Raw genomic sequence first — 24,294 nt, forward strand, 5'->3', positions numbered from 1 at the left:
TTTGCACAGCTGTAGCTTTTGATTCCTACTGAGAGCAAACATTGATTTTAGACTGTGATATCTTAACTGTAATCCTCACTGTGAGTAATTTTGCTGTTTATTTGAGGTGTTGAGGAGATCTGCTTTCATCTGTAAGAAATTGTGTGAGGTGCTTCAGTCTTTCATGACAGTGAGACAGAAAAACAGATGTGAACCTAGTTACTGCTTGTCTTATTTGCTAGCAAATCTGCAGTTAAAAACTTTCTGTTTTGGTTTCTCTACAGTAGGCCCAATAATACTTTTATATTCCAATGTACTCCTGTCAGTTTTAAGATACAGAACAATAAATCAGTGTGGAATCTGGATTCTTTAAAGTGTTTGACTGACCAAGCTGAATCAGACTTCAGGGTCGGTTCTCTAAGGTACTTGCATGAATAGCTCCGAGATTTGAGTCTAGGTTCCAGGTATATGCTTTTAAAGGTTATCTTCAGCTCACCTTTATTGCTTTCTGAATGTTAACACAGGAGTCCCGTATTGTCTGCAATAACTTGTTGAAGCGTCCCATCTCTTGGACAAGCACAGTATTCATGCTTTGAGTGTAAGTGGTTGGGTATCTTCTCATTGCTGCTTCAATGTCAAAATTTGGAGGGAGTTTGCTCAGGATGTCATCTGTGACTTCATGAAGAACTTCATCGGTTGATTTTGCACCACCGCCAGATGCCTGAGACTAGAGAGCGCCAAAAACTTGGATTTATTTTGAGGAAAAGAAAGAGGACTTAGGAGAGTCAGTAGTTAAAACGCAGGAAAACAGAGCTGTTATAAAGGCATTATTTAAAAGATCATTACGGTTCCAACCCTCTTCCCCTGTGACTGAAATTCATTTGTTTCAGAATCTCCTATATTATTGTGGTAAGTTATTATCTTAGACCTAACAAAATGTGCTTTCCTACAGATTTGTGTCCTCGCTTTTTCGCTGGAATCTTGTTTCCACTGTAAACCAGTCTTTCTCCCCCTGCCTCCAATGTGCCCAGCAGCACCACTGGCTGGCCAGTGCTGTCAAACAGGGGAGAGCGGTGCCAAGCTGTGTCTCCCTGTCCCTCCAGGTCCCTCTTGCGCCTTATATTCAGCTCTGAATTTTTCTCATGAAGCTTACAGGAACTATAGTGTCCCTAAATTGTACCTGGTTTACAAACTGGAGTAAAACTGGCCAAGAAGGTGAAAACTGTTAAAAACTGGGGGATTAGAAGATATGCAAACTGACTGTACAATCACAGAAGATACGTTTCCTTAGGAAGACAGTCAGGAAAAATACAAAACCAAAAAAGCCTTAAAAAATTCGTAAGTGGAACAGTAATTTCACCAGAATGGAGATAAAACACAATAAGGTACAGTAAAAACAAAAAAAAAAAATCTAAGCATACTCATGTGGAGATAGAGTAGAAAGTTACAGTAAGATGGTGCGTGACTTTTTACATACCTGTGTGAGAAGAATGTTATCAAATAACAGTTGCGTTTCTGACTGATCCTTGGTAATATCAGCATTTGCGTTCATTCCAAATATCTCTGGGGAAGGATTCAGTGGAAGTGTCTTTGTATATTCAATATAGCTTTGGTACTGAAAAAAGGAAGATAAAAAAATACTTTAGACTTAAAAGGAGATGCAGAACAGCCAAAGAGGCCCATGACATGCTGCAAACCACATCTCAAAACTACTACAAACTTTCCTAGTGTAATGAATACAGTGTGTAAACTAAGATATAAAAAGGAAATACAGGGGCTGACTGTGCCTCTTGAATTCCTTCCGTCCATCCTTTTACCCTGAAATCAGGATTGGCTTTGCTTAAATAACTTCCAACAAAATTTCTGACAGCCGTTGGAAGTTCTCTTACAAAATAAGGCACCTAGTGCGAGGGGCTGTGGTCCCTTACTGGGCCCACTGCTTGCCAAGTGTCCGAAGGCGTTTTGCTGATGTGAACATAATTCTCCTGTGTGATAAATTAAGCTGATTACCACGTCCTTTCTACGTCCAGCAGATATGATCAACTAATTATCTTATGTTTATTTTATAACGCTTTTATCTTCACCAGGCTGGGTTTCTCCCTTATTGTCCCCTAAGTGTGCTGCCTCACACAGTAAAGTCGATTTAGTTGGCAGTAGTTGGGGGGGGGTTTTGCATCATTTCCATTTCTTAGAAGCTGCTGAAACAAGTTCTAATAGAATATGAGATGAAGCCACAAAAGTGAACTGTGACAGCAGTAAGCACTGAGGCACATATCATTGTGAGTAAAGATAGATCTATTTTTGAAAAAAATTAGCTGTTGGTAATTTTGTTGTTCTGGGATACTTACATCTCCTTCAGGAGGAGCAAAATAAAGGCCGCTTGGATCAAATTTATAATCTACATTTGTAATGATTTCTGATGAAAAAAACATGTTTAGAACACTACGTAGTGTACGTCGATCCCAGTCATCAGTGACTCTGCCACCATAATTACATTCTCCAGTCATATAGCGAAGAGCATCATATGGCACCTCCTGAAAAAAAGCAAGACAATGATCTGAACTACAGCTTAGCACTTCTGGTATAACTGTAATTTATTTGGAAGTCATACAGAATTCTCACTGGAAAGTTTAAAAGCTCTTATTTACTTCTGCTAGTTCATGCTTGTACCACTGATCTCCTGATCTTCAAATACTTTAATAATCATCCATCGAGTCACCCAGCATTGCTTCTTTTGAAGACTAATAGCACAAAAAATTTCCATATTAATGCGTGTGGAATTCCCTGAGTACAAGTGTATGAAAAACTTTTCCAAAACTATCTCTAGTCGTTTGGCTATACGTACTTCTGAAATAAACGTATGCTGTCACAGGGCTGTATCTGTGCTCATAAATTTCTGAATAAAAATCAAACATGTTTAAAGTTGAAGTTGGGAGAAGCTGGACTCCTCTTAGGCACATGAAAGGAACAAATCAGGGGTGATAAGAGATAAATTATTTATAGGAAGTCATTGCAGGAGTGCATGATATGCTGAGAGAACTGAGATAAAGCAAATCAGTTGAAAAAAGTACCAGGAATTCTGTTTACTACATACAAATTGTCTTTCAGGGAAAAAAAAATTAAAATGCTTCCCTCCCTGCTAGGCAGTACATTTGCTCATAAGCTTTGGTCATATAAGGGGAGGACACCCGCCCTCAGACCCCCCCTTCACTCTCCTGCAGGAAAAGAAACGCACACCTTCATGAATTTGCTTTCTCATGCTGAATCACAATTTACCTATTAACCACACTGATCATCAAAACCAGGCTGACAGTAGTTTGAAAATAACACCCCCTTCCTGCCCCCAGCCATAACTTTAACAGATTCTGGCTGTAGTGGGTCGCTTAGGACGCTGACACATAAGGAAGTGTCATGTATTGCTAGCAAATTCCAGAGAGGCTTCTATGAAACACTGCCTAGCTCTGCAAGCAGGGAAGGAAACTTCATCTGCCAAGTTTACACAAATAGATCAAGGTTGTTATTAATCTACAACAGTTCAGGGTCTAATATTATCGCTGTCACTGAATGAATCACAGCCAGCAATTAAGTGTTCGGTATTTTACAGCTTGCAGTAACATCACCAGGAGCTGAATCCATAGCTCCTGCCTAGACATTGGGTAAGATTCCAATGAATAAGACAAATAGAGGGAACAAATGCTGCTCTATTTTGCATGGCAGAACTTCTACATTGTAATTTGAAAGTTTCCCACATCAGTTATACACTGATCATGGTACACTAACCACTTAAAAGGAATGTGTTTAGCACTATTGCAAGTAGCTCTTGGTTTCTAATTCACGGCCCACGCTAAGCTGCTGCCGTGGCAGCACTCAGCCTGCATTGGTACATCACTGACAGTCCTAGAAACTGCACGCAAGGACCAGTGACTCCTGTGAGAGGTTGCCATACCTCATACTGGTCGAGGAAGATGTGCAGCTGCTGCACACTGATGCGCAGGTCAGTCTCATTGAACTCGTATGGAATGTTCCAGCCCAATGGCCCAAAATTTCGCCTTTCTTGCACCAGTGCATGGAAGAAGCAGAGGCCATACAGCAATGTCTTGAACTCAGCCTTAAAACCAAATGCAACACCATTAATAATTCGTGGATGGGTTAAACAGTTTCTTTTTTTCTCATGTCCTGCACAGCAGTGCTGTCTTTGAGTCACGCAAAACCCAGCAGGTCTTGCCTTATTAACATAGTGTTTATAGGTCAGGGGTAGCTTTCTTTTTTAAAGCTGTATATCCCTGTATATGTAATCAATATACATGACACCTACAGCTATGTGTACGAGATAATGTACCAATGAATACTTTTTTACACTGTTGTATTATAAAACATTGTTCATACAATATTTCTGCTTTTTTTTTTTTTTCCCCCCCCTCATGATCAAGATAGATTTCAAGCCTTTAAAGAAAGCCTTCAGGTAGGAGCTTTTGTTTTGCTTTTCAGTTGAGACCATTTAGCGAAGTATATGATGTGATTTAGAAGAACTACATTAATTATAGAAGAATAATGTAAAATATGCTTCCAAACAGATATCTAATTTTGAAAAGAGAAGTTAAGATTTTTTTCCCAGTCTTTCTTTTTTAAAAAAAAAACAAAACTAGAGCGTTGTATTATTGTCATACCACAAAATCTCAATTGAAGATGTAGGAGACTAGCAATAAAATAAAAATTAAATTTACTTCGCTATTGCCAGTAAGCAATACCAGTTTCATTGCAGTGGACGACAGCTATTTAATTTGGGAGGGGTTTTTTTTCCCCTTGAGCATACATACACCATTGTCAGGGTCTGATTTACGAAGTTACAATACAACATTACTAACAGGTTTTCTGCAGCTGTTGAAAAAGTCAGGGTCACATATTGGATCCATCAGGTACGAACGTATTATATTGGCCCGTAAGCCTTTTGGTGCCTCGTTAGTCATCTTCACTCCATTCTGAAGTACAGACACTGGGAAAGTGGCAGATGGGTAACTGGTGAGCCAAATTCGGAAATCTGGATGTGTTGTATCAGGGTTTAGCTCCTACAATAAACACACATAAACCCAGGCAATTGGAAGACACAATAGATTAATATATACCTCAAGTGTTATTATTAAAGCAAATTTTTTTAAAGTGGGAAAAGTTTAATTTCTTAGATGCTTACATGTGATTATAGTGAAAGTCACAGTTACGAATGACAACTTTCCTTCTACCGCTGGTGTATTTTTATTCAAGACTTCAGTAATTGGAACTAAAATTTGCTCTCTCTGTGCATGTTTGTGGAATATATGAACAAAACCAAGCGTAGGCTCTGTATCACAAGAGCAACAGAATGTATACTTTTCCCATTTACTGTCATACAGCTGTTCTAGGAAGGGCTACAGTAATCATATGAATACATCAGAAATTTTTAAGTTTATTAAGGGGAGGTGGGGTGGGGTGTAGAAAGAAGTGTACACTCGTATCTCTTTGGAAACTTACAGCTGTTCCAGAGTAAAATTCCTTAGCATACTGTTTTTCTGTAGCAATAAACATATGATGGAACTTAACGGGCCTGAAGAGAGCGTGGTAGTGGCTGGGATTTACCACTAAAGGAATGGGTGAGCCCCACAGTGTTTGTTTGTGAGCACTTTCTACTCCAGCAGGCAGAAGGAAAGACGGAATCAATATGTGATGACTACCCTTACATAATGGGCATCACCATCAGGTACACTAAGCTGGCTTTTCAGTCGCCTGTATGGATCAGACATGCCTTCAAAAGTATTTATAAGAAGATAATATTTATTTTTACCTCACAGATTCTTTCCAGTATTGGCATCCATGAACTTGCTAGATGGCAGTTTTGCAGAACTACCCATGTTCCTTCCTTTACTGCCTTCTCTAGCATTTTCACAGCTATCGGGCCTTGGCCTTGACCAAGTGACAGTGAACTAAGCTTTGTATCACCATATCCCTACATAGAGAAAGCATATTATAAGTAAGAATAATATTGCATAAATACATAAACCTTCTGTTATGAGAGTTCACATCTATACGTATTTTTGAAATATTTAATGTACAGTATATCTTAAAGTACAGTTTAAATCTTTTTTCACGCCATTCCAGTTGAGAAAAACCTTTCATCTGTTTTCCACTGAAAAGCTTCAACTACTTAACCATTCAATCCAGGACTGTAAAATTCTGCCAGTTTCAAAATACTCCTGAAAACAGCATGCTCTTTAAGGATGTAGACAACCTACTATAAAATGCAAGCTACGTTTACAGCTTAGTGGTTGGGGACTTGAAGTATATCTGTCATTCTCAGCAGCACAGAATTCTGACATAATAATAGTCAGGAAATGAAATAAAAACATCTTAACAGAAAACAGCAACTTTCTAGTATTATAACAATACCCTTCTACATCAGAACTGATTTAGGCTGTTGGGACTTTTTTGTTTTAAATGCCATAGTACTGGTCAAAGCCAACAAAAATTCATATTTTAATTCTGAAGTGTAAATGCCACCCAAGATCATAAGGTCCTATATTAATACAGTGGTTTTTAATTAATTAATATAATATGCTTATTAGAAAAAAATACCATTTTTCAGGTAAGATTTATTACAATTAGCATTTAAATCACTATGGCTTTGTTCCATTTTTCCATTTGAGATTACACAAAGTAATTAATTAAATAGATCATGACATCACATTATAAAATATGCCAAAAATATTTAACATACAATTTCTTATAAACAATAGACAAATTATTCATTCCTAAAGACAATCCACATGCATTAATTAGTGCTTTGTGTTAAAGAGAACCACGAGATCAATTTTAACATGTTTTTGAGCAGTTAAAAACAGGGTTTTGACCTTACTTTGGCATTTGAACTTCTACTTAAATAAAGTTCATTGCTTCATACAAACATACGTGTGCGCGCACACTCGCGCACACACACGCACGCATCAACTATATTTAAAAAGCCTGGAGATATGAAAATACCTGGTCATCAGCAAACTTAACAAGGGCTGCCATGGGGTCGGCACCAGGAGAAAGTATAAATATCAGTGGTGTACAAGAGTGACTATCAGAAAATGCTTTGGACAAATCAAATGGAGGTGGCTCAATAAATGGACGTCCCAGGTTATGAATGATAAAATCCTGCACCATTGGTATTATCTGAAAAAAAAAAAAAAGAAAAAATAGAATTAAAGTGTCTGATTTTTGTGTAAGCATTAGCATATATTACTCTAAACATTTTAATATAAATTTCAAGGACAGTATCCCTGCATATAAAATTAGATACAAGTACATTTCCAGAGGAATCAGTGCTTTAGCATGTGTAAATCCAGGCAAAAAGTAGTCTTTAAGCTCGAAGATGCTCTAAGAGGGTTGAAAGTGGAAGTCCTATGCAAACGATCCTTAATCTCATTTCTGTCAACACATCTGGACGGACTAAGCAGCTGGTATGGGACGCCGGATTTTTTTCTGCACTTACTCCATCTGTATTATGGAGAGAATTTCAATTTTCAAGTCTCATAATGCAACACCTTTCAAAGGTGTTAAGATCTTGGTTTAGAAAACTGCTGTGTACAGCAGTCTTGTACACACTGGTGTTTAAACTTCCCACTGAAGTTAACTGGGCTCTGTACCAAAATGAGAGAAATTTACAAAATGACAGCTTAATGCTTTGATCCTTACAGATGTAATTCTTTTAAACATCACAATTCATTCTATCTCTGAACACACTCTAGAATATTTTACAATAACCACCTCCTCATTAAAGAAATGCAACAGTATTTGCAAATGTGATACTAACATTTAATCTCTGCACACGAAATTCAAGAAATGATAAAGGTTTCAAATAGCAATGTTAATTCAACCACTTCGGTCACAATCAGTATAATATTTTTTTAAATTTTATACGTAAAACTGCTGCATTCATAAAGTTTTTAACTTGCATTTTTGACATTTCAATTATAAAATTTGTAATTTTCATACTGCATTAGCATAGGTACTTTCAGTTAATAAATATATAGTGTGACCGAGTTCCTGACTTCCAGTAGCTTCCTTTCTCTTGATTGTCCTGCTCATACTCACCTGGGTTTTTACTTAGTTTAAAACTTATCCTGCTTTACAGGTGCAAGGCGTCACCAATTAGTATAACGCCTTAAATGTGAGAGCAGGAGGGAGGCTCTGGGCTATCCAAATTGCAGGCTTTATAGATGGAGATGCTCTTGAAAGAGTCTGGTTTAGCTTCCAAGCTCTTGAGTGATTTTAAGGATATGTATGAATATGAGAATCGTTTAAAAACCTTCGCAAAGTGGCCTTTTGTAGAGAACTGCAAGTGCACTCCAGAGAATGTAAGTCTAAAAGTGGGTATTTTTGACTATGCCTTATTTTTTTATATATTGCGCTTGAATGTGAAGTCATTGTTAAATATATTCATGCTCAAGAGAGCTGTGAGCTTCCACTAAGCCTGAAGAGAAAGCTGAATACTCCAACTTTCCTCTGTTCCCTGCTCATAAATCCTGCAGTAGGATGATTGGCTTCTGCATGTTCAGTTGACTAAGTCTAGCTACAGAGTTGAAATAGCTACTTCTCTTGTTTGCAATTTTTTTTTTTTGTTCTTGTCATTTAAAAGTTAATTTCTCATATTATGTAGTCTTTCTGATTGCAAATTTTCATTCATGAAAAAGAAGCCTATATTTAAAGAAATGAGCACACATCTTGCAGCAAGGATGAAATTTAGAAAACTTAATGTTCGTGTCCCTGCAGGCTTTGACTTGAATATTAAAAAAATCCACCTGACTTCTACTTTGGCACACAAATGAAACTTCCAGGCTGGATCTCAGATGATACATACTGCAAGAGTTATATGAGAAGGTGTGAAGTCTGTAACTGAAACAAACTTACTTAATTGTTAGTGTTTCAGACAGATGTGATTCTAAAGTGACAGGAAATCATAGAAGTTAAAGACATAGTATTTTAGTTACATATCTTATGTTATTAAGTTAAAGGCTTTCTATGTCCATGGTCTTATACTATGCTTTTTTCTCTGAAAATATTCTTTGAAGTCCTGGCTATGGCAGATCTCACGCACTTCTACTGAAACGCCTGTGTTGCGTGGCATCTACTAGATGTTATCTCGTACAACAAAGCTACTCCAGTAGCCTGCAGTTACCACAGCCATGCAGAAATCCATTCACTACTTGTAGCCTATTCCTTGTTCCTTTACTAGTTGATTGTTGACCTGCTTGCAGTCCTCACACTTAAAATTTATTTTTCAGCGTGATCTGTGCTGATAGACGTTGTGGGGAAAGGCGTTATTTGCAAGCTCTCAGAAACAGCTTGCTGATGTGAATATGAGCATTGTGTTGGATGATGCTCTAATCTTATCAACTGTCACCTGCAGATGGCAAAGGCGGGCTTTGTCCACTGTCCCAGTGAAAATGAACCAGATGTGGCAAAATGTTTCTTTTGCTTGATCGAACTGGAAGGCTGGGAACCAAATGATGACCCATGGTAAGCATGTAACAATGTTCTGGAAGTATTCCTCCAAACTTCTTTGGCAACACCCCCTTACTCATTACAAAATTGCCAAATTTTCTGTAACAGTACACAAAACTGAAGCGTACCAAAACCTTGTCTTACTTAGTAACCTTGAAATAGTTCATAATTTGTTAATTATATCCCATGCAATTCTTCGTCGTGCTCTCATTTTGCCTCCAAAGAAAATGCTTTTCATTCAACAAAGTAGAAGACATTGTAAACTCAGTCTATATCTTCCCTTGTGTCTTCTTGGCTCACATCTAGCTGTTATCTGAGATTCACTAAAATCTATTTCATATGTATCACATTTTCTGTATGATACTTTTTCTACTGTCTATCAGTAGAAGTACTGAAGAGACCTGTCTATTCAGATTTCTTCATCTCTTGAAATGTAACTTTCATGGGCTTAATATGGGTTCTTATTCTGTGTTTACATCGCAGGGAGGAACACACCAAACGTCACAGCTGTGGCTTTTTATCCCTTACTAAGCACTTTGATGACCTGACAATGGAGGAGTACTACATGCTGGAGATGACACGGCTGAGAACCTTAGTTGTAAGTGTTAACCAATTAATCTTAATACAAGATTCAAAGCTAGAATATAAACAAGAATTTCCATCTCTAAGATTTCCAAGCATCAGCAAGGAGTGATTGTGTAAGGCTAGAAAATTACTTATTCTGAAGTAATGATTTATGTGCGTTATTGGCCAAGAAATCTGCACCTAAACACCTCTCAGTGTTGTCTATTGTCTAGCTTTTTGAAAGAAAACCTGTTTCTGTAGCAATGTTTTTCCAACAACTCATTACAGCAGAAAAAATATCTTGGGTGCAATAATCAATCCGTCCTGGAAGTTCTACAATGAGCACCTCTGTCTTTCTCAGGAGCGATGAACAACACATATGAAAAGACAATTTGACCGGACCGTTGCTTCACATGTCCATTTCTACAGTCTAAATAGGCTTTCAAACTTTAAAGCCCATTTTAAATATTTTACAGTTATCCAGTTTTACTCCTCCCCACTTCTGGGACTTCATGCATGCCATAGTGTTGACATACAAAAGCACACAAAACTGAACTGCTTCAATTAGCTGATCTTTTATATATGACACTAATCCTATAGATTGGTAAGAACCAAGCGAACCTAGTTTTTTCAGGCATAGTAAAGGTTCTGCATCTTAGTTCCTGGTGGGTTTGCACAAATAAGATCTCTGCCTTGCTGATAATTTTCTGTATTGAAAACATACCTGGAGACTGTCAAGGTTAAGTATTTAAGTTCCCTATACAACAGATTCAAATACATAAAAACAGGCTCACGTGCTGCAGTGGGAGCAGTCTGATATTTTAAAAGGTGGACTAAGAGCGAGAAGATGATGTTGTTATCTAACCTGAACAGTGAATTATTTAGAGCAGTGTTTCAAGGTACAAACTGCGTCTTGGCCGTAATGTTACTTTATTTCTAAGTACTGCATATAGAAGACTTGAAGCAGTAGCTTCAAGTGGGGACACTTTGCCCACCAATAGCTTGGAGGGCTATGCACTAGGGCTGATTCAGAGCATGCTGCCACCTTGAAGCACCAATATCCTAATGCATCCTAAGAAGTGAGATCATACCTCTTCACACATAAGAAAATCAAAGTGAAGTCTCCCTCCCTGATCTGTTCAGATGTATTTTGAATCACTAGGTTCACAATTTACTTAAAAAGCAGAAGTATACTAGACATAATCAAAAGTGGTAACTGAATGGAGTCCTACTGGCAAGGCTGGTGGAGGAGTTTCTGAATTAAGTGGGAGTATTTATATGAAATATCTGACAAACTGCTCTGCACCATTGCCATAGCCAAAAGTAGACTTCTAAGCTACAATCAGTGAAAGATGAGTGGGATTCTGAGGATCTAAATTTGAATATAGTTGAACTAGACGGTTAAATTGCTCAACTGAAAGTCTCACTCTTGCTTTGCTTTAAGTATAAAACTGGCCAAAGCATAATACGTGCTTTTGAAGAAGAAGTCACCGCAACTAGGCAGCGTCTTGTGGAAAACTTTGTCTCCAAGCATCAGTATACACTGCCGCCGCCAGTGCCTCTCCATGCTGATCCATCTGACCAATGTTCTGAAAGCTCATACTGCCAGTCAAAAAAACTTCAGGAGAAATGAAGTGTAAAGTCTGACTCTCTAAAAGTTGTCTTCTACGTACGGTACAAGCATTTTATCTGAGTACTAATATAAAGCTAATCAGTTACGTGAGGAAGTGTAGAGAATTCCTTTCATAGGCTTTCTGGAAGTCATAACTGTTTATACTAACTCCTATCTTTCACAATGTGCTTTGTCATTATGGCTAGGTGTGGACTAATAGTAGTCTCACTAACCTGTGAATATATGAAAAATGTCTAAGTAAATACTTATATTCTGGTTTTTAGTAGGTTGACTTTTTTGGAATAAAGATTCACAACCATGATCCTCTATTGTGATCTGTGCCACATTCAAGACTTACAGCTAGACAGACTCATAACAGTTCTGCTTCAAAATGCTTTCCATAGAACAAAATTAATCTGTGTGCCTGCAATAACTGCTAAATTTAAGCACCTACATTATCTACTCTCCTGCTTACCATTAAATTATCTTCCTAGATCAGACAAAATTTACCATAGATAGTGATGTCCACCAAAAAAGTTACAACAGCAAAAATAGCGGTGAACTGAAAAAGGGAAGTCAGAAGGTTTGTAAGACAGTCTCAAGGAGGAAGAGCTCTGGGAATTTTGGTGTGTACACTGAAACTTAACAAAAGCTAAACGCCTACCCTTCTGTTTTTTTAAAAAAAATTAATGACAATTTCAAACTTGCTGTTTTTTTTGAAGTCTCATTAATTTGTATTTTCCTTTACAATAGACTGTTGTAGACAGCACAGTTGAAATGCATACTTGCAAATACTTTTGTTTGCTAAGATGGATAGACCCCTTTGAATAAGGTGAAAGTTGTGTACATACTTTGTCAGGTCTCAGGCAGCGAATGATAAGCATCCTTTGGAACTCCCCCAACTTGTCTTGCCATTCTGCAGGAAAATCCTCATGCTGGGGTTCCTAAAAAATATATGTATTTCAACCTTCTTTAAGGCATTTGTGAATTACCTATAGTGAGAGTAAGTTATCTTTTAACTTGATGCATCAATTCATGATGTATTAATCTACAGAAGTGGGGTAGACATGCTTAAAGCTTTTTTTAAAAAAAACTTCAAATTATCTTCACCTAAGAAGCTTCTCTTATAGCAGAAAAGTTATAGTAATTTTTATGTGTTTAAAAGATAATAATCCAAAGGTCTTCTCTAGAAATTGGAGAATGAGTGAGCTGGAGGAAACCTGAAAATGCACTTTACCTCCATCTTTCTGTTAGAACAGAATGTTCTTCAATATTACAATGATGATAACCATATAATCAATGACAATCACATTACAGTATTACATGATAACTAGGAGTTAGACATCTGAATGGAGAAAACAAGAATGGGAAAATTAAGTCAAACAATGTACCAGTGAACTCAGTTTGTAAATGGCCTATGAATAATGCAGCTGTTAAGTAGTTGTTGCAGTTATTGGGTTGGGAACAGCAGTGGTTGTGTGGCATGTTAACTTCTTATTAGACTGGAGTACAGTGCCAGCTACGTATGTCTGTCTGGAAACTGGTATTACAGCTCTGGTGGTGAGCCTCTTAGGCTTGCCTGTAGAGGGTTGGGCACAGAGGTATGCAGACAGACCTGCACAAACTGCATTCTGAGCAACTTTGATTTAGCAAATCAAATCACAATGGTGGTCATGTTCTGCTAAGGATCTGGAGCATGGCTCCCTCCTTCCCCAACTTTTAGGCACTTAGTTTAAAATCAGAGTCCAGAATGCTGCATTATTTTTATATTAATATATGGGGGAATATAGGTACCTCAGAATGACATCTATAACAGCTGTTTAAGAGTTTAGCGAAAAAAGTTGCAAGATTTGTGGAAAATTGAGTGAATTTGGAAACACTGAAGAGTGAAGGTTGCACTGAAGGCTCCATTGAGTTGTGCCAGAGTGCTTAAAAGCCTTTGCTTCTCCATGAGAAGAGATGCAGCACTAGCTTTGAGATTAAGTCAGCCAGCTACAGAAGAACTGACTTTTGGTCCCTACTCCAAGATATGCAATACAACTTAAGATAAAATACATGGAATCCTTGAATTAGGGAGTTGAAGTCAGGTCTCCCCTACTTTTGGAACAACCTGATCTACAAGAGTAGGAGGAGAAAAAGTATGTCTCAAACTCCTTTGAAAAACATTAATCTTCAGTCTATGGTTGCTGATGACAAAGTGGCTCAAGCAACACTGATTGTGTGCCCTCTCTCTCTAACACACATCATACATGAAACTCCCCTTGATTTTAAATTTGTATATCACCAACAAGACAGGAAAAAGAGCTGGCTGCATATTACTGGGGATAAACTATACTGGTGATAAAAATACAGCTATGAAAAAGGAATCTTGCCCAAGACCCGTTAACTAGCATTTTTGAAAAATTCCACTGCACTCACATGAAAGTACTAGTATTAAAGCTAGATGGGGAATGAAAATGTTTTCACATAACAAGTAAAAGGCATAGCAACTCTTCTGTATCAGGACAGCAATAGATAATGCCATTCCTTCTGACCTAGCACTCAATGTTCAGTTACTGAATGTTCCTGGCTTCACTGTAACTGTTAGTAGATTCTTTATCAGTCAACTGATGACCTGATTCTATAGATCTCATTTTATTGAATGCCACTTAAATGAAGGCGTTTCTACTTATTTCAGTTTGGCTGTGTGAATATACACATAGCTATCACAGACATCTTGAATCTTTACTTCTGAAAGCCAGCACCTTTCATTTATATTAGGCATTGCTTTAAAAAGCTATAATCCCAAAGTGCCTTACAAAGTAGTCTCCCCTCCCTTAATATCTTTTTCAAATGCCATCATTTCTCTGTTCATTTTCCAAGCAACTGTTTCCCAAAGGAAAACTAAAGCCCTCAACTTGCCCTCAATCTTTTTGTAAATGCCCAAGGAAAACTTTATCTCTGCTATTTGCCTGTTTCCTGCAATCTGGACGACTGAAGGAGCTACAGCCGCTCAGTTTCTTAAATGTCTATCATCACACATTTATGAGCATTTCCAACCAAAAATCTATTCTTTCCCTCTTTGCATACTTTAAGACCATTTTTTTAAATAGGATTTCTAAATCCTTGACATTTACAATTAATAAAACACACAGTTAATCTTTTTGAAATGGATGTAAGAAGTCCTGAGTCATTTGAATTTTGATGATAAATTTTCATCATTTAAGTTTAATAGTGAGAGAGGTGGTTCAATGGACTAGCACAAATGGACAGTATTATCTGAATAGGGAAGTGGTTATGAAACCACTGTGAAGATGAAACAAGTGCCCAAATGTGGAGTAAAATTAATCTAAAGATCTTAGATTTTAAGGAAATAGTGATGAAGTTAAAGACAAAGTCAGTCATTCATGCATCTATCAGGTCACTGTCAGAATTGAGGATCAATGGTCTCCCAAATTCCACTCCAGTTTCTCTAAATGGCAGTAATTGTTTTTTTACGTTTATCCAGGAAAGCAGCATGCTACATAACAACATGAAAAGGCATCCTCAAAGCATGGTAAACAAATGCCTAGGCTGACAGGGGACAGTGCTTGCCTAAAGCTTAGTAAATTTCACTATCACCACTCCAGGTTGTGTTGCTTTTTTCCCATCCAAATTCAATTCAAATCATTCAGAAGCCACCTGACAAATTGGCAATAATGTACTACTACACACCATTCGCTTAAATATTTACATTCATATATGTAAGAATATATCATGTAAAATGACAGTACTTTCTTTTCGCTGAATAAATATTTTCAATGTGTTAATTAGCTTATGAATGCAAGCAATCAGGAATGTTAACGTACCAAGCTATCGTATACCAATTTCCATCCATCCTTTAGTCGTGTAAAATCCTGCCGAATGTTTGTGAAGCATTGCAAATCCTCTAGTCGACAGATTTCATCCCATGATTTTGGAGGAAGCCAGGTACATGGATTAGAAAAGGGGTTGTCCAAACCTATGCCTCCAGTTAACAGAAATTTCCACTCATTCTCATTAATCTACAATGAAAAACACTGTTCTCAGGACTAAATAAATAAAATCTAATGGGTTTAGTACATTATTTAGGAAATCAACAGAGTTATCTGAATTCTTGCATTAGTTGAAAAAGCTCCTATAGAACTAATAAAAGCTAATTGCCAAAGTATTCAGTGTCTGGTTTTCAGTTAAACATGAACTTAAGAAATCAAAAAACCTAAGATACGAGCCAATTTAAAGATTCATCTGCATTCCTAACTTGGGGAATGAACAATGTTAACTGATTTTTATACCCATTCTTCAAATCCCAAAATGTTGAAGGAAAAAAATACTGTAAGTATTTGAGGGAACCATGCATTTTGCAACCTTTTCCTACAATGCAAGGCTAAGCATTAAAAAGAAATATCAACCTATTACACATCTCATTCCTTTCTCAATACACCTTTATTTCAGAATTTCTTTGATGGCTTGAATTTGTAAATTGAAGTCCCTGTGAATGGGAGAATGGTGTTCCATGATTACTACTGTCAGCTCTTGAAAGAATTCACTTCTATATATTCCCCAATATAAAAATTTCAGAAGTTTCTAAAATTATAAACTTTTCCATATTACGCTGAAAGAAACAACCCAAAGCAATCATACGTACAGTTTTGCAGATGATATGGTTAAAATGTGTGTATTTAATTATGAATTTAAAAAATCCCATGAAGAAATATTTTGTTAAGAATTACTAGAAATTAATATAATTCAGTCAATACAAGTGTTTGATTTTAAGGAATTCTATGCAAAAATAAGCACATTTAGCACCTTACGTGAAAAAGATGTGTAGTTTCTTAAATCAGTGGTAACAATTCATTTTGATATGCTCTTAGAACTCAGAATACATTACAGTAAAATTTTGCAAAGTAAGAATAACATAGGCTAGGCTTTGCTTTAAGTAATGCTTAGAAAAACTGTTATCATCTAGCTCAGTTTTGCCATACCTGTTTGTTATTTATTTATTTTAGTCTAGAGAATCTTTTTCGATACTTATAATTGCTTATTAAAATGAAAACAAAACACCACAAAATTGAGGCTTAAGTAATATAAACTTACATTTCTAAACTTATATATAAACTTATTTTTCTATTCTTATCCTGTATGCTCCTTTTACTGATAGTTTGTATATGCAGTTTAATACATATCATATAAAACTGCAAATTATTATTAATTACTGACCAATCTTTCGTATTTCAGGAGATTCACAGTTAGACAAAAAGAGAAGAGCAGCTTGTCCTTTTCAAAGAGGGAGCGACAGACATTGACATAAAGTGAGTAAGTAAAATGATCCTTGAGAATCTTCAACCTACAGGTGTCAAAAAGAGAACAACCTTCCGTTAATATCACTCTAAAGAGTGCACACTCTGGAAATCTATTACAAACCATTTAGCTCTCCTTTGTTCTAATAAATTCTCTGGTCAATCACCCCAAAGAAATCATTAAATGCATGTACCATTTAGACAGCAAACTAACATAAAACACATTTAAGTGCAATTACATCTTAGTAATACAAGATTTTCAGAGGAAGTGAGAGGTCTCTTTTGGAAGGGGCAGAAAAAAGCAGCAATTTTAAAGTTCATTATGCATATAAATACCAGGGTGAAAATCAAAACAGTCCATCTTTAAAGATTATCTGAAATATGTTTCCCATTCTACAGAGTATTTTCCTTAATACACTATAACACAAACATATTTAAAACTTTGTGATTTATTTTCAATAACTTCCTTTAAATACAAAGCAAGGAGGCCACCTATTGTTTTATAAAGGCTTAAGTTTGAATACCTTGAATACCTAGTCAAAATAAGGAAAAGCCCATTTGGGTGGATAGACATGCAGTGTCTGAATTTGTATTCCTCCAGTTCTGACACGGAGATCATTCAGAAACCTAAGTGTGATCTATTATAATTGAAAAGTGGAAAGCTTTTGACCGAAGATCGAGATTGAGAGCAAGCTATGTTGTTTGATCTGTTGCCTCCTTTTCAGTCTTGTGTTTAAATCTACTTTTGTTTTCTTCTACTAATCTAACAAGAAATAGACCATTTTTTGTTATATTGCTGTAATATATAAATGTGCCTGTTTTTTTATTAGCATTTTAAGTCCTTTCAAAATTACTGATTCCTCATCAGCTACACAGATATACATACAATTTATACACAAAATGCTGACACAAAGATGGCCATGGGACAAAATGGAAGCTTTTTTCAAGTTAGAGAAGTAACATGGTTTGCATGAGAAAAGAATAATTAAAAAAATCTCAGCGTAGAGCCTCTAGTAAAGAATGCCTGACTAGAGAAGATAGCTCAAGATAAACAGTCTTATGTGAATTATTAATTCACAGAGAATTTTCTGTTGAGTCTGACTTCCTCTGCCTTCGCTGGGCAAAATTATCAAAACGGGCTTACACAAGTCCTTCCCTAGGAATGCATACTGTCAGCTGGGATTCAGGTCCTGTATCTCTGTATTTCTGCTGACAGAAAGGTTCTGAATCAACATAATCAACATGAGATTATTTTATTTATTGCTCACTTTAATTCAGGCACACAGGCATACAGGGTGTTTTTGAGACTTGAGTAAGACATAGTCAAACAGCTAGGTTTATAGAAAACAGATTGCCTTATTGGTAAAGACTACCTTGAATGTAGTTTCAAATATGATACCAAAATATTAAGATCTGCCTTAAATGATTAGTAGCAATATCTTTGATAAAACAGTTATGATAGACTTAGATTGCCTAGACCTTGACTAAATTCTAATTAAAAAATAACCAATATGCCACTAAACTGAACACTACACATTAAACTACACACTAAGTACTACCTTACCAGGTACTCAAACTTCCTTGTGTTTAAATAAAATATGGACAGTAATGGATAATTCAGAAATTGCCATTTGCAATATTAACTGGGAAAATTTTCTATATACAAATTGGGAGAGTAGTTTCCCTCTCCCATCCTTTGTTCATTTGATGAACAGGCAAGTAGCTAAGTAACAGAAGCAATGCCCTGTGGTTTGACGACCAAATAAAGTCACTTAAGTAGAATTTATAACTGATGTGACAGAACACTGAAAAAGTTTCTTTAAAAAAATCTCTGTGTAGATAATTCACTTAAAGGGTATATTTTGAATAATCCTAATGTGATCATAATAGTGATGTCCATCATATGTAAAATAAATTCAGGTCATCAAAGATTGCAGAGTTTCTCCTGTTCTCATGAACAAGCTGGAAGAGGGAGTGACACCTTAAGTATAAAACAATAATCAAGCTGAATTAAAAAAAAGGTTGGGTTAATAATTAATGCCTTGCACACTCTACAGTCAAGAACCCCAGTCACAAGATTTCATTCTCTCTCACCAGTTGTGTGAAAAAGTTTCTTGTCTGTTCCTTGAAGACATACAAAGTCACATTAAATGAAACATAAAACCAAAGCAAATAGACCACTTTTATCTAACGCATACTTCGTAATTTCATACACTACTTGAGGTAGCAATTACTAAGCAGAAATAGTGGAATATGTTGCACTTGTAATATATTGTACCATTTTGCTTCTATGAATAAATTACTTTCCAGGAAAATATCTGACACACACACATATATTTATATATATATACAAAAAATATTTCAAAATTCAATGCATGAGATGATGCACTTTGGAGAAATGGCAGTAACATTTCTGGAGTAGCTATGAATATATCACCGATTACAAATGGTGAAGTATCACTCTTACCTTGTTTGTAAAACTTCTGACTGCTCCGAATTATCTATAGACATGATGAAAAGGTTAATAAACCACATGAGTGAATACTGGTACATTGGCTCAATGTTAGCTAGATCAGCAATAGAGAAAAACAAGATTGACGAATGGATGGCAATAGGACGATAGCCCATACGAGTAGCATCAATCTTCTTTTCTGTCTCTTCAGCTACAGCTTGCTTTTCAGAAATCTCATTAGCCAGAACTTTGGAAGAAGACAATATATTAATAGCAGTTTCATCCTCCAAAATATTTCCTTCTGAGGCTGAAAGAACTTCCAAAATCTTGTCTTCTATTTCTTTTAGCTGCCTAAAATAATACACAAGATTTTTCACATATGAAAATTAGAGCTGTTTTCTGTTAGTTTCTATAAAATAAGACAATGTGTAGATTCTATTCATGGTATGGAACTTACATAGCAAAACCTTTTTTTCTTATTAAACAGTCCCTTAAATTTCTGAAAAATTTAGCCACTTTCAGGCTAAAAATGGATATCAAAAATCGGAAGTGACAAACCACTTTGAATACTGTATATTTCATGCTTTGACCCATGGGGAAAGATGCTCTTTGTCATGTACAATCAGTGCAAATGTAGCACACAATGAGAGTATTTCTAAAACACAACCATTAATATCTAATCAAAATTCATGAGGACAGCAAATCATATGCTAACACCATGGAAGGGATGCATAAAAACAGAGAACAGGATCAAGAGCTACATTTTGCAATTACACAACCTGCAATGCAGCTCCTAATAATCACAGAAATAGGAAGACATATCAGAAGAAGAAAGGCACAACCATCAGGAATATGTGTAAGAGCATGCATCCAAATCAGCCTAAAAAACAAACAAAAGCCTAAGTTTGGGGTCTCAAAAATAGCAGTCTTGAATTTCCTGTTAAATCAAACAAAAAAAAAGGTCTCAGAAATTTAGTTACCATGATTTTATTTTGTTAAACTGCAATCTGCTTCTATCCCTAGCAAGGGAAGTTATCTTGATACCTTTTATTCTCAGCCCCTTGAAGGATGAGGGCTTGTTTTTCTTCTTCAAGATCTGGCCTTTCTCTTGCAACTACAATTCCAAGAAGCTGATCCTGCATTCCTTCTGAAGTTATCATGAAGTTCAATAATGTTACCTGTTAGAAGAAATATTTTTTAAAAGATAGCAGTGTTATGGCCAGACGCAATTAAAACGCTTCTTCGTTTACAAGATGAGGATTGTAAAATATCATGTAATATGCTCAACCAAACTTTGAGAGTAAATAAATTGCAGCTGAGGTTTTAACATTATGTGTTGGAGAGCTAACTCCAGGTTTAATCAAGAAAGTTAACCATAAACGGGATACGACAGGAATATCTGTTCCTCAAAATTACACTGAAACTTTGAATATCGGTGCTTCAAGGGATTGGTCCATATAATATGAACAAACACTATTGCCTCTACCACATACGTTTTCTCTCTGTAATGGCCTTGTTCACACGCAATTTCTGATGTTATTATTACAGGGAAATTTGCATCTTAGAATTAGGACAGCATCATGGTCTCTTTTTCATGAGAAAATAAGTGACTGGAAAAAAAAATTTTATTTAAAAGAATTCCCATCCCATGACATAGTTATAATGGATCTGGAAAAAAACCCACATGCTCTTGCTGAAGAAGTGGCAAAAATGTACAATATTTTACATGAGAAAGGGAAGGAATACATTACCAGCAGAAGTCTAGAAAATAGTTTGATGCATGTAGTTCAAAACCAAGAAAATAATCTACTTATCAATCATCAAGACTGATGACAATATTGGTTTCAATTAATTGACTCGGTAATAGTGACTACAGATTCTCTTTGGGCTTTTTTGGTGGGTACAGATACAGATTTGTGTTTCGTAAGCACATTAGCCTTGAACATAGTGATCAGTTAGAACATGAAATACCTGTGAAGTTAATTTGTCTTGATCTGCTTCTGCCACTAATAATATCTGAAAGTTGTCCAAATATTTGAGGCTTTTTTTCATGAGTTTAGCTTGTAAAGTTAGGAGGGGTAATATTTTAACTTTCTTAAAATACGTCACTAATAGTTTTTGGTTCTAGTAAGCCTCATCTGAAAAAAAATTTAGGAGCACAGATAGCATATCACACTGTTCTTGCACACAGGAATTTTGAGAGGAGGTTCAGTTCTATATGACACTAAGAATCAATAAGATCTTCACAAGTATCATGACCTATTTCTTCCTCACCTTATTTAACAATTTTAGTACTGGGAAATATAAGAGGGACCTAATGGTTCAAAACTTCAAGAGTCTTCTATAGGCTTCATTTCCCTTCTTCAAAGTAAAAGGCTAGCTACAAATGGCGTTATGAGTTAGCTTTCAATCAGAGCTGCCATGCTCTGAAAGGTTGTCTGGTTCAGACATTGGAACCTCTGAGGTCTAAGTGCAAACTCCTGTCTACATTCTACATTTCTCCTTGGTCCCTGATGGACAGAATGATATTTTTATGGATGTGAATAAGTCACCTTTCCCTCAGCAGCACTGAAAATTATCTGATTTTTAGTGGGTTTTACTACATTTAATTAATAATGTTAGAAACAGGAAAAAAAAACTACTCCAAATGGCTCATAACTGCAAATACATATCTATGTAGTGTAAATACACGTAAATCCATGACCTATGTCTCTTTGCAGGCTTCACTATGTAAGTCACATCAGAATTCAGTACAATCTTTTTCTGTGAAATATGATAATCATATCAATAACTGTTTTCCCTGGACTCATTTCATCAGCTAGCTCCTGAATAATCCTCAGGACAGATTCACCAATGGATGTTGCAATTAGCTTCAGACTAAGATACTTAGATATTACTTTTCTGCCTTCTGCTCCCTGTACGTGAGCCACGTTAGTCAGCTACCTCAGCAGCGTGTGGTGTAGCTGGGAGTATCCCCAACCATGTAACGAAGCAACTGCTCCTTGTTGGAGCAATTAACTATTTATGTCTGTGAATGGAAACCAACTAGAGAAGATTTATCTTTAGAAACTTTATATTCTGGGGAAGAAAAAAAAAAAAAAAAAAGACTATATTGACTGTTGATTGGCAACTAGGAGATTTTAACTGTCTGTTAAGTAAAAAACTTTTCCTAGGAAATAACTGTCATCTGTACTCTAAATCTTTTGGCTATTCTCTTCCTTTCATATTTCATCTTTTTTTCTGTACATGCAGCTATTTACCTTCTTGATAAAAGATCAATGTATAGGTGATTTGATGTGCATTGAAGTGAATAGAAGTTATTATCTTTCATTATTTTTTGTCTGTTATTCCTGCATCAGTACTCCTTTATTGTTGAAACAACTTACTGTTCCATTTTACTGAATATCATAATACTTTAAAAAGTTTTGATTTCAAGGTTTTGTGTTTTGGTATAGTCTATGTTTAACAAAAGTGTAAATTTGCAATACTTTTCGATAAACAGTTCTTCAAAAATAATAACAAATAAAAGGAGGAATATATCTCCCAAGCAATTTCAAAAAGATTAAAACAGCAATTTTATTCTTTAAAGCAGAAAACTACTTTTTTTTTTGTCCTAACATAGAAAAATAAGAATAGCTACAGTTATCAAATATATACATTTGTAAATATATTTTCTATCTGTTATAAACAAGGCACAATGCCAGGATTTGCTCAGACTCCTCTCCCTATCTATACTGCAGATAAAAATCATGAATATAAAAGCATCATGTAGAGTTTGCATGTGAGGTGACTATTATATTAAGTCCTTGTAAATATTTTTTATAATAAAGGGTGACTAAATAGTATCACAAGATACAGACTGGGAAAGGTGTTAAAATTAATTAATTAATTAAATTCCTGACAGTATGAAAGAATGACAGTATTGCAAGGTGAAGTATTAGACATGAGAAATGTCAACACTTCTGACATGATACCAGTCTTCCAGCAGTGTAAAAAAACTCCAATTTTGGCAGGGGAGGAGGAATAAACAAGTGCCGGAATTTCTTCCCTGTTTTTAGCCAAGGAATCATTTTAAAATTAAAACAGAGTTGCACATTCATTTTCAAAATTCTCACCTTAACAGATGTTTCAGGAAGATAATGTGGATTTCTCAGCTTAGTTGTAATATAGAAGCGGAATTCAGGAGCATACTCGATTGTGGAGTCTCCAAGGCAAATGCATGTACTCCCTGATTGCTTAAAGGTCTGTTTGAGCAAAAGTGGCTCTAGGATAGGATCAAGTTCTTCTCCAATATTCTCCAGTAGCACTTCAAAATAACATAAGAATTAGTAGAACTTTCTTGCCGTTTATATTACCGATTGACTGTTCTTTACAATACATATGTATAATCTATATTTACAGTGTGAAAATAAAAATATGAATCCAGCAATACCTAGAGATAAAGTTAATGTTTCTTACTCAGCTGATTGAAAAATGAATCAAAGAAATGTACCTTTAATTCTTTTTAATATTATATCAATTTGCAAAAAAAGCAACTAAATGCTATTATTACTGCTGCCAATGGCTTAGAACAGCAGTTTAAGGCTACCATTTTTGAAAAGAGAAATAACAACAAATTAAATGTCACATGCCACAGAAATAATTTTGGGTAACTAAGTCTGCTTCAGTTTTCACTGTAAGCATATGAGATTGTCAAAATCAAGAAAGAAATAATGGAGAATAAACAATCCATTTCTTTACTTGTTAGCCATTGAAAAATAGCTGGAGTTATAACTTTACATTTCATTAATTTATTTCTATTTGAGGGTAATAAGACTACTTGCAATACAGATACTACAGAGAATACAAGAATCATTAATGATCACAGCCTAGCA

At 35.8% G+C, this 24,294-nt stretch overlaps 2 protein-coding genes across 6 annotated transcripts in view; one reads left to right on the plus strand and one right to left on the minus strand.

Moving 5' to 3' along the window:
* The window catches only part of DNAH7 (dynein axonemal heavy chain 7), a 115,239-nt gene that overhangs the window by 3,656 nt on the left and 87,289 nt on the right, over positions 1 to 24,294 (minus strand). The window contains exons 48-60 of the mRNA XM_074593757.1: positions 23,536 to 23,726; positions 20,465 to 20,598; positions 19,436 to 19,771; positions 16,889 to 17,015; positions 15,499 to 15,693; positions 12,523 to 12,615; positions 6,988 to 7,164; positions 5,795 to 5,956; positions 4,845 to 5,045; positions 3,926 to 4,087; positions 2,328 to 2,513; positions 1,457 to 1,594; positions 476 to 706 (exon numbers count right to left, since the gene is read on the minus strand). Coding sequence (XP_074449858.1) covers positions 476 to 706; positions 1,457 to 1,594; positions 2,328 to 2,513; positions 3,926 to 4,087; positions 4,845 to 5,045; positions 5,795 to 5,956; positions 6,988 to 7,164; positions 12,523 to 12,615; positions 15,499 to 15,693; positions 16,889 to 17,015; positions 19,436 to 19,771; positions 20,465 to 20,598; positions 23,536 to 23,726 — 2,333 coding nt within the window. The remainder of the gene's footprint in view (positions 1 to 475; positions 707 to 1,456; positions 1,595 to 2,327; positions 2,514 to 3,925; positions 4,088 to 4,844; positions 5,046 to 5,794; positions 5,957 to 6,987; positions 7,165 to 12,522; positions 12,616 to 15,498; positions 15,694 to 16,888; positions 17,016 to 19,435; positions 19,772 to 20,464; positions 20,599 to 23,535; positions 23,727 to 24,294) is intronic.
* LOC141746056 (baculoviral IAP repeat-containing protein 5.1-like) lies at positions 8,197 to 23,606 on the plus strand. Of its 5 annotated transcripts, none has more exons than XR_012588202.1 (5): positions 8,197 to 8,360; positions 9,401 to 9,510; positions 9,979 to 10,093; positions 16,907 to 16,984; positions 23,544 to 23,606. XR_012588202.1 is itself a non-coding variant. In XM_074593764.1 (4 exons), the coding sequence occupies exons 1-4, from the start codon at positions 8,211 to 8,213 to the stop codon at positions 16,919 to 16,921; spliced, it is 390 nt and encodes a 129-aa protein (XP_074449865.1). In that variant the 5' UTR covers positions 8,197 to 8,210; the 3' UTR covers positions 16,922 to 17,009. The 5 variants fall into 5 exon arrangements, 3 of the variants coding, with proteins under 3 accessions (XP_074449865.1, XP_074449862.1, XP_074449864.1); XR_012588203.1 differs by lacking the exon at positions 23,544 to 23,606 and adding an exon at positions 17,570 to 17,681 and having other exon boundaries at positions 16,907 to 16,980; XM_074593764.1 differs by lacking the exon at positions 23,544 to 23,606 and having other exon boundaries at positions 16,907 to 17,009.

The sequence above is a fragment of the Larus michahellis genome, chromosome 7, assembly GCF_964199755.1.
Source record: "Larus michahellis chromosome 7, bLarMic1.1, whole genome shotgun sequence".
NCBI classification, from domain to species: domain Eukaryota; kingdom Metazoa; phylum Chordata; class Aves; order Charadriiformes; family Laridae; genus Larus; species Larus michahellis.

Coding starts and splice junctions, on each gene's coding strand:
- LOC141746056 (XM_074593761.1), top strand. CDS start 8,211: ATGGAGATGCTCTTGAAAGAGTCTGGTTTAGCTTCCAAGCTCTTGAGT. Junction 8,361..9,400: donor CAGAGAATGTAAGTCTAAAA/GTGGGTATTTTT, acceptor TGTCACCTGCAG/ATGGCAAAGGCGGGCTTTGT. Junction 10,094..11,503: donor CACGGCTGAGAACCTTAGTT/GTAAGTGTTAAC, acceptor CTTTGCTTTAAG/TATAAAACTGGCCAAAGCAT.